Source organism: Gossypium raimondii, chromosome 5, assembly GCF_025698545.1.
Source record: "Gossypium raimondii isolate GPD5lz chromosome 5, ASM2569854v1, whole genome shotgun sequence".
In the NCBI taxonomy this organism is placed as follows: Eukaryota; Viridiplantae; Streptophyta; class Magnoliopsida; order Malvales; family Malvaceae; genus Gossypium; species Gossypium raimondii.
In genome coordinates this window covers 16298767-16308025 of record NC_068569.1, presented here as the reverse complement: position 1 = coordinate 16308025, position 9259 = coordinate 16298767, and the positions used below count along the sequence as shown (strand labels likewise).

The 9259-nt window shown below is 35.0% G+C and overlaps 1 protein-coding gene across 3 annotated transcripts; it reads right to left on the bottom strand.

Annotated features, from left to right (window-relative positions):
• Nucleotides 1–804: 804 nt before the first annotated feature.
• Nucleotides 805–8711, bottom strand: LOC105769608 (mitogen-activated protein kinase kinase kinase 5). 3 transcript variants are annotated; one of them, XM_052631249.1, is made up of 11 exons: nt 8162–8711; nt 4801–5538; nt 4626–4713; nt 4285–4347; nt 4035–4198; nt 3657–3732; nt 3048–3107; nt 2825–2950; nt 2349–2558; nt 2147–2229; nt 805–1205 (listed from the first exon to the last, which is right to left on the bottom strand). In XM_052631249.1, exons 1-11 carry the CDS (start codon nt 8566–8568, stop codon nt 977–979), a joined length of 2244 nt encoding a protein of 747 aa, XP_052487209.1. In that variant the 5' UTR covers nt 8569–8711; the 3' UTR covers nt 805–976. The 3 variants fall into 3 exon arrangements, with proteins under 3 accessions (XP_052487209.1, XP_012445801.1, XP_012445804.1); XM_012590347.2 differs by lacking the exon at nt 8162–8711 and adding an exon at nt 5873–6364; XM_012590350.2 differs by lacking the exons at nt 2147–2229; nt 8162–8711 and adding an exon at nt 5873–6366 and having other exon boundaries at nt 1056–1205.
• Nucleotides 8712–9259: the final 548 nt, after the last annotated feature.

The window sequence follows — 9259 nt, the reverse complement described above, 5'->3', positions numbered from 1 at the left end:
GTTGCCTCTCTTAATAATGTCGTGTCCAATATTCGAACTTACATCATCTTTTGGGGATACAATGTTGAGCAAATTGATCTCTCTCAAAAAATTTTGAACCAATTTAATCCTGTTTATTTCAAAAGTAAGCAACCGAAGACAAATAAACCACGACATTAATATTTTCGGTCAGTTGTACATAATTTTAATCGGTATAATAACAAATTTGACCCTCAATATTCATATATTCTGTGTAAATATTAACATAATACAAAAACATTACAGGTTAAATTTATTAAATCAAGATCGTTATTTGCTCTATTTTTGTGAAAAGGACTAGAGATTTCTTTTAATCTTTTATATAAAATTTAAAAAATACGTAAATTTAAATTTAAAACATGATGACTTATAATATGCATTTTATTTCAAATTTTTTATAAATATGAGTTCTTTTTGCTTTCCGTGATGATTAATAATGGTTATTGAATAGAAATTTCAAAGAAAATATAAAGCACCTTCAACAAATAACAAAGAAAGAAAAAAAAAAGGGAATGGTTTGGTTCTTAGGTTACATAAGACACAATTTGTTGAAATTGAGGCCATTGCTGTTGATGGGCTAAATCCAAAGCAGGCAGACGTAAAATGTTGTGGATGATGTTTTTGAAATTTTCAAAAGCATGGTATATAAGACTTATCTTGAAACACTATCCCCATGGAATCATTTGGAGATGTATTGCAAGTTAAGGAACCCAGATTCTGATTGCTTTACTTGCTCGGCCAAATTTCAAGAGTCTCATTTGTTTAGATATGTTTTTGAAACACATGTAAAGAATCAAGTAACAGAATTAACAACTAAGAAACCCTGTATTTACATTATGTTTATCAGAGCCGTGAAAATGGTGAAATTGAACATCACGCCAGTCATCAAACCCTGACCCCCCAAACATCCACTAAAACAATTTCCTACATTTCATCGATCTGAATCCGAACCCAAGTTTCAGATGTGCGGGACTTCCTTGCCTTGCATCCGCCCCACAGCAAATGGGTGGTTGTTCACCGCACCGAGTGGCATATTGCTTGAAACATGTGACGGGCTGAAACTATGTGAACCATGAATCACTCTTGTTCCAGAAGTGTAAGTCGAGACCTCAAGAGCAGGATCGAGGGGATGGTGCGAAGCTGCGGCACAGTTATTGGTTTTGGGATAGCCTAATCGTCTGGTTTCACTGAGGACAATAAAAGAAAGAAAGCAAAAATCATCAAGGAGGAAAACTAATCATGCAGTGTCTAGAGTGGAATGTATGGTGCAGCAGGATCAAACTCATTCCACATCAGTGTAAATATGTATAGGGTAAACTACAACCATGGTCACTTTTGTTTACCTTAGGTTACATTTTAGTCACTTATGTTTGAAATGTTACGTTTTTGTCACTTATGTTATCGTGTTGTAACATTTTAGTCACTGAGCTATTAATTGTCACTAACAATATAACGGTAAGTTGACGTGGCACGTTAAATCATCATTTCAAACAAAAATTTTAGGGTTAATTATACAATCGATCCCCATATTTTTTCATTTTGAGCAATTTAATTTTTTTTATGTTCTTTAATTTTTTTTCTTTGTTTTCCATTATCTTATGTTTCTCCCTCTATTTTCTTACCTTCTCCATTTCTTTTAACATATCAAAAAGTCGAATTGACAGTGAAGAAATAAGTAGGAAGTCGAAAACTATCATTGCCTACAACCAAAACCCATAAACCCATACCATGCTTTTTTCTTCACTGCCAATTCGACTTCCTGATATGTTGAAAAAAATGGAGAAGGTAGAAAAATAGAGGGAGAAGCAAAAGAGAATGGAAAATAATGAAAAAAAAAAAGAAAGTTAAAAGAACATAAAAGAAAAAATTAAATTGCTCAAAATGAAAAAAATATAGGGACCAATTGTATAATTTAACCTAATTTTTTTTTTTGAAATGATGATTTAATGCGCCACATTAGCTTACCGTTATACCGTTAACGACAATTAATGGCTCAATGACTAAAATGTTACAACACGATAACATAAGTGACTAAAACGTAACATTTCAAACATAAGTGACTAAAACGTAACCTGAAGTAAAAAAAAGTGACCATGGGTGTAATTTACCCAATATGTATATCGTATACCTATTAGACGGCAATTTCCCGTTTGTCATCCTTGTTCCCAGGGAAGTCGACATCATTTCTATTCTCATACTATGTGATTTATCCTATGCGAACATAGATATAGTATCAGCATACTAATCATATTTGCCTTTCAATTTAAGACAATGTTACTTGGAGAGCTCACTAATGGTTCCAAAACAAGAAACTTCTAGCAGATGCTTACTGTTAGATCCATTCTAGAAAAGGCCTGCATGAGGGCTTGTCCATTTTGATCAGCCGAATTTCGTACAAAAGGATGCTCAAGTAGCGTAGCTGCGGATGGCCGCTCGGCGGGATTTCTTTGAAAGCAACAACGTAGAAAATCCTTTCCTTCTGGAGATAATGCTTCTGGTACAGGCGGGGTTTTGTTCAGAACTTTGAACAAAGCTTGAGGCTGATGGATAAAAATTGACAGTAAAAGCATTAATGTAAAACCCTTTGTGGAAACATTTCCTTAGTTACATTATGTATGAAAAACAATCTTAATCAGAACCATATGTGAAGTCCATTTAATATCAGCAAAGGTATCAGAAATAGACTGAGAGCAAATTAAATAATTTCAGGGAAAAAAAGAGAGCAATTAAATAAGACAGAAAATAGAGATGCGATTTAAAAAAAATTGAAGTTAAAAGAAAAGTTCAAACACGGCCATGGGCTTACCCCTTGAAGTTCACCCCAAGGAGGTCTACCATTAAACATCTCAATGACGGTACAACCCAAGCTCCATATGTCAACAGCCAGAGCAAGATTTGGATCGGAATCTTTCTTCATGACAGCTTTTATGACCTGCAGTGGAAATAACAGAAGTAAACAAAAAAAAAAAACGTAGAAACAGCCATGGAAAAGCCTAAAAGTCTTTACAAATTACTGTATAGTAAATCACCTCAGGAGCCATCCAGTATGGACTTCCTTTCAAAGAAAGCTCGTAGGATAATCCCGTAAGCTGAAATTTAAAAGAAAAAAGAAAAAGAAAAAGGAAAGAAAGAAAGAAATTATTAGACTGACAACATTTAAAAGGATATATCACACATACATTAGACTAACACAACCAATTATCATAATCCCAAGTCAAATCTATGTATTAGAGCAGCTTAAAAGAGTTCATTGTCCCAGGTAAACAACCATGAAGGTGACAATTGGTATTTGTGACCCTAAAAAGAACCAGCAGGAGTCTATCTATAAACAGAGAACCTGCCTAGGGACTGAAAGCATGGCCTTTGAAAGAATAGGTTGCTATTGGAAAAGCAAAAAGTTCTCACTATGTAAGGCACTAGCTCCCCAGCATATTTTTCTAACAGGTGCCTACATTCTGCAGAATACTTATCGTAGAAACATGCAAATTGAGAAGCCAGAAAACTTATACCACAGAGAAGGAATTGAAAAACTACCATTGATTATTCAGAAAAACAAAAACTACCCTTGAAGAAGCAAGGTAATATAAGTAAATTTTTCGTTGGCACATGAGAAATTTAAAAGGAAGTAAAAAACTTACATGTTTTGCCATGCCAAAATCAGCAAGTTTAACAATCCCGTTGGCATCGACCAGCAAATTTGCACCTTTTATGTCCCTATACGAACAAGCATTCAAGTGAATGAAATCCGATGTTGACAAGATACATCAAATACTATAACAAAAAACAGAATCACATCTAGAAGAAATTTTTAATTCAACCATTTCGATGGCTGTAACATGGAGCAGAAGTTCCCTTACAACAAAAGTTCGAAAAGAACCATTGGTGCATTAGGATTTTGCAATTTATATATTTTACAAAGGATTGTTCGCCCTTGATTTATCAATTTTGAACGCACTAAATACAAAATAAACAAGTAGTTAAGCTGCTATATAATTCTAACAGAGCATGAAGGTCACCTGTGTATTGTCTTGAAACTATGAAGGTATGCTAAGCCAGATAGAATATGACGGGTGAAATTGCGAACTATTGATTCTGTTATAGCTCCACAGTGCTCACGGACATATTTATTAATTGAGCCTGGATGGACATACTCCAAATATATGTATAAGCGATCATCAACCTATATATGAAACAATGAACCCCTCAAATTAACCCAGCTTAAAAGTAACTATTTCAGCATAGTGTAGAAGTGGAAGGACTGCATACTATTTCACTGCCATAGTATTGAACAATATTTTGGTGCTTTAAGCGTCTCAAAACTCTAATTTCCTGCAACATGTAAGACCAGGAGGGATTTAAATAGCTTAAAAAGGGAAAAGTTTATGACGTGATTTCAGATAACTATGCTTTTCAAGGGAGTTCCATAGACCATTTTAATAAGTAGTATTAGATACTTAGCAGAACAAAGTGAAAGCATCGTGTATGGTCTTTTAACCAAACATGTGGGCTTCTAAGAGAATTTCAAGCCCCAATCTTGCAACAGATAGTGGAGAAGCGAAAGCATATGTAATGGTTATTGAGGCATAAATTAAGACATAGAATATAACCTGCTCTAACTGTTTTATACATTCAACAGATTTAGGGTCATCAGGGATGATCTCAACTTCCTTCATTGCACACAAAGCTCCAGTCTCTCTGTCAAAAGGGAAAGAAATGAAATGTCACCTCTGCTACAAAGAAATCAAGAAACACTGCAAAATCTGCTTCACAAGGCTTGCATACCTGTTTGTTGCTCCATAAACAGTTCCATATGTACCACGTCCAAGAAGTTTTCCTTTCTTCCATTGACTTATGATCGAAGTTGCCATTGGTTTTTCAATGACGTGATTTGAGACCGGTGATGGTAGTGGCACCGGTGATTGTGATGATGATGGTAAAGCTCCAGGGGGAAGGGGCAAAGGATGGGCATTTACTTGATTACTATTATTTTCAAGCCACTCTCCATGGTAGGATGAAGTTTTATTTGGACCAGGGATATGCAGTGGAGAATTCTCAGGACTATGTACATTTTTTACTGGTGAAACATTATAAGCAGCAGGCCTACCTGAATATGGAACATCTAAGTCTATCAACCCACTTGATTCATGGAGATCTATGGCTCTTGATCTTTGTGGACTAACGGAGGGACTAGACAAAGCCGTCGTCGGAGCACTCCTGGCCGAAACCTTCAGCCTCAAGTCGTAGTTAACACCCCCGAAAATTTTCTCGCCAGGAAAACCCCTGCGACGACTTAACAAAGACTTGGTTGAATCTGCAACATCATAAGAATTAAAGTGATCTTGGGTGTTTGATCTTTGAGGACTGGCAGGAGATGAGAAATAACTTGTAGCACCGCTCCTTGTAGTCACCGTCGGCTTTGTGCCATTTGTAAAGCTTTCGACAAATTCGTCTTGAGAGAATTCCTTATGAACATTGACCGATGATTTTGCTGCACTTTTAGCAACGTGATCTGCATTCTTCCTGAGAATTTCGTTAACCAAATTTATCAGAAGCACTGACAACATAGAAATTCTAGTGCCAACAGTTCAGTTCTCCAATATAAATATATACACACATATAGGCAACCACTGCAACGTTGGCAATACCAAAAAAAAAAAAGTGATAATATATTTTATTCTAGATCTTGCTTGCCAGTAGATGAGTTTATGTACAGAATTGAACCGACAAACGTGGGTCTTTTTATATTTCAGTTTAACACATAAACTTAAGTACTGAATTATTAACCGGAAAAAACTAAAGAGCCGATAAGCTAAGAAAATAATTTAAAATAAGTGAATGGATGTTGAAGGGTTACCTTCCGACAACAGAGGCAAGCCTTTCATCAGGTGATGCTAGCTTACTCGGTCCAGGACTGGAACCGGACGTCTTGGATTTCCGATTAAAAAACCCCTCAGGAAGAGGCAAAGGCTTGGGCTCGGCGTACGAAGACCAATGCTCCAACCTCTCAGGAGACTTGGAGTCCATCCTCGCCGGCGTATCAGGGGAACAGGGAGAGGAGAAGGAACGGTGGATATCACCAAATCTTAAGCCCAGCTCGTCGTCGGTCAAGTGCCTGAGCTTCCTTTGACGCGTGAGACGGCGCTGCTGTTGGGCTTGGTTAATACAAGAATTGCCGGCATTGCCAACGTTGCGGTGAAGATCAGAATGAAAGGACGGCAAAGAAGAAGAGAAATGAGGAGAAGTTTTGCGAGAAATAGGCATTGATCAGAAAGCAAGAACAAGAGACGTGTCTTTGTTGAGCTCGTCGTCGTCATGTGAAAATTAACGGACAAAACATAAGAGTGTTTGTGTGTGTTTTTTCTTTTCTTTTCGCTGTTACGATAGAACAACGGAAACACCTCGGTTCTTTCTCTGTTTACTTTGTCTTCTATCATTTTCTTAAAAATATATATTTTTATTTATCTGGTACTCACATTTCACTTGGAATGAATTTAAAGTTGAATTAAATCCATTTTAAATGGGATTAAGCTTGTTGAATGCTTTTATTTTTCAAACTCAAAGTTTATTAAAAAACATTCGTCAATAAAATTTATTTTACAGTCCACTCAAGACTTTAATAAGAAATAAAAATATGAGACTTTAACGATAAAGCTAAAATCTTATAAGTTTGTTTTGGTTTAAATCAACCGGCCTTTGTTTTTTTTTTTAATACAGGAGTAATTAACACGACATTTGATTATCCTTGTCTCTTGCTTTCTAATCTTTTTCTCATTAAAAAGTAAGTCAATGCGTGATTTTCTTTCTTTTTGTTTTTTTATTATTATAGTTGTCCCTGTCTGAAATTGACCAATAGCGTGGCATAATGACATAAATAGAATTTTCCTTCTTTCTACTTTTTTTTTTTTTTTGAATTCCTGAAATAAAATAAATTAAAAAGTCAATTTTGACAAAATCAACCCTACGCCGTGTCTGTAGGGCGCGAAATTATGTTTTTGGGAGCTCGGCTTCTCTAACAATAATTGAACTATGTATCATTAAGTAATACCTTTTTTTCATAACACTTAAATGATTCTTTTAAAGGTAAACTACTTAATTCGTCATCTCACTTTTAAGAGATTTTTTATTTTGATTATTTAAAAAACAATAATTTCATTAAAAAGGAATTCTTTTAATTTAATTATTGTTGTTGGAAAAATTAAATATATTTTTTAATTCGAATCAAACTTTTGGATCCACCAATCAAAATCTTCCAACTTTCATTGTTTTCTCCATGCTCAACACCTTCTTCCCCTCCGCTTGCACCTCCGATGAGCACCATTGCACCACCCAAGTGACATTTCTTGTAAGGAAATCCAAAATTCCGATGTATTTCGAAAATTCTCAAAAGAGCGTATTATCAAATACATGATAAACACGAGTTTCGAACCCAAAGAATATAGCTATAAAAATCTCAAATTCTCTCAAACAACAAATATCATTCAAGTTGGATAACCCTTTAATTCTTTAGTAAATTTCCTTTCTTTATTGAAAAAACAAAACAAAACTCTACCATTTATAGCAAACCATTCAACCAATTCATTTTTATGATTTTTTTATAATTTTATATAAATTTATATCAATCTTAATATTTTAATACTTTTTATACTATATTTTTATAAAATTTTAAATATTTTAAATATGTTTATTACTTTTTCACCGTCGGCTTTGTGCCATTTGTAAAGCTTTCGACAAATTCGTCTTGAGAGAATTCCTTATGAACATTGACCGATGATTTTGCTGCACTTTTAGCAACGTGATCTGCATTCTTCCTGAGAATTTCGTTAACCAAATTTATCAGAAGCACTGACAACATAGAAATTCTAGTGCCAACAGTTCAGTTCTCCAATATAAATATATACACACATATAGGCAACCACTGCAACGTTGGCAATACCAAAAAAAAAAAAGTGATAATATATTTTATTCTAGATCTTGCTTGCCAGTAGATGAGTTTATGTACAGAATTGAACCGACAAACGTGGGTCTTTTTATATTTCAGTTTAACACATAAACTTAAGTACTGAATTATTAACCGGAAAAAACTAAAGAGCCGATAAGCTAAGAAAATAATTTAAAAATAAGTGAATGGATGTTGAAGGGTTACCTTCCGACAACAGAGGCAAGCCTTTCATCAGGTGATGCTAGCTTACTCGGTCCAGGACTGGAACCGGACGTCTTGGATTTCCGATTAAAAAACCCCTCAGGAAGAGGCAAAGGCTTGGGCTCGGCGTACGAAGACCAATGCTCCAACCTCTCAGGAGACTTGGAGTCCATCCTCGCCGGCGTATCAGGGGAACAGGGAGAGGAGAAGGAACGGTGGATATCACCAAATCTTAAGCCCAGCTCGTCGTCGGTCAAGTGCCTGAGCTTCCTTTGACGCGTGAGACGGCGCTGCTGTTGGGCTTGGTTAATACAAGAATTGCCGGCATTGCCAACGTTGCGGTGAAGATCAGAATGAAAGGACGGCAAAGAAGAAGAGAAATGAGGAGAAGTTTTGCGAGAAATAGGCATTGATCAGAAAGCAAGAACAAGAGACGTGTCTTTGTTGAGCTCGTCGTCGTCATGTGAAAATTAACGGACAAAACATAAGAGTGTTTGTGTGTGTTTTTTTTTCTTTTCTTTTTCGCTGTTACGATAGAACAACGGAAACACCTCGGTTCTTTCTCTGTTTACTTTGTCTTCTATCATTTTCTTAAAAAATATATATTTTTTATTTATCTGGTACTCACATTTCACTTGGAATGAATTTAAAGTTGAATTAAATCCATTTTTAAATGGGATTAAGCTTGTTGAATGCTTTTTATTTTTCAAACTCAAAGTTTATTAAAAAACATTCGTCAATAAAATTTATTTTACAGTCCACTCAAGACTTTAATAAGAAATAAAAATATGAGACTTTAACGATAAAGCTAAAATCTTATAAGTTTGTTTTGGTTTAAATCAACCGGCCTTTGTTTTTTTTTTTAATACAGGAGTAATTAACACGACATTTGATTATCCTTGTCTCTTGCTTTCTAATCTTTTTCTCATTAAAAAGTAAGTCAATGCGTGATTTTCTTTCTTTTGTTTTTTATTATTATAGTTGTCCCTGTCTGAAATTGACCAATAGCGTGGCATAATGACATAAATAGAATTTTCCTTCTTTCTACTTTTTTTTTTTTGAATTCCTGAAATAAAATAAATTAAAAAGTCAATTTTGACA

What these genes read in the sequence shown, in the direction of transcription:
- LOC105769608 (XM_052631249.1), bottom strand. Translation starts at nt 8,568, where the DNA reads ATGCCTATTTCTCGCAAAACTTCTCCTCATTTCTCTTCTTCTTTGCCG. An exon ending in CTTGCCTCTGTTGTCGGAAG is followed by an intron (nt 5,539 to 8,161) that starts GTAACCCTTCAA and finishes CGAAATTCTCAG; the next exon opens with GAAGAATGCAGATCACGTTG. An exon ending in TTTCTAGAATGGATCTAACA is followed by an intron (nt 2,230 to 2,348) that starts GTAAGCATCTGC and finishes ATGTTCGCATAG; the next exon opens with GATAAATCACATAGTATGAG.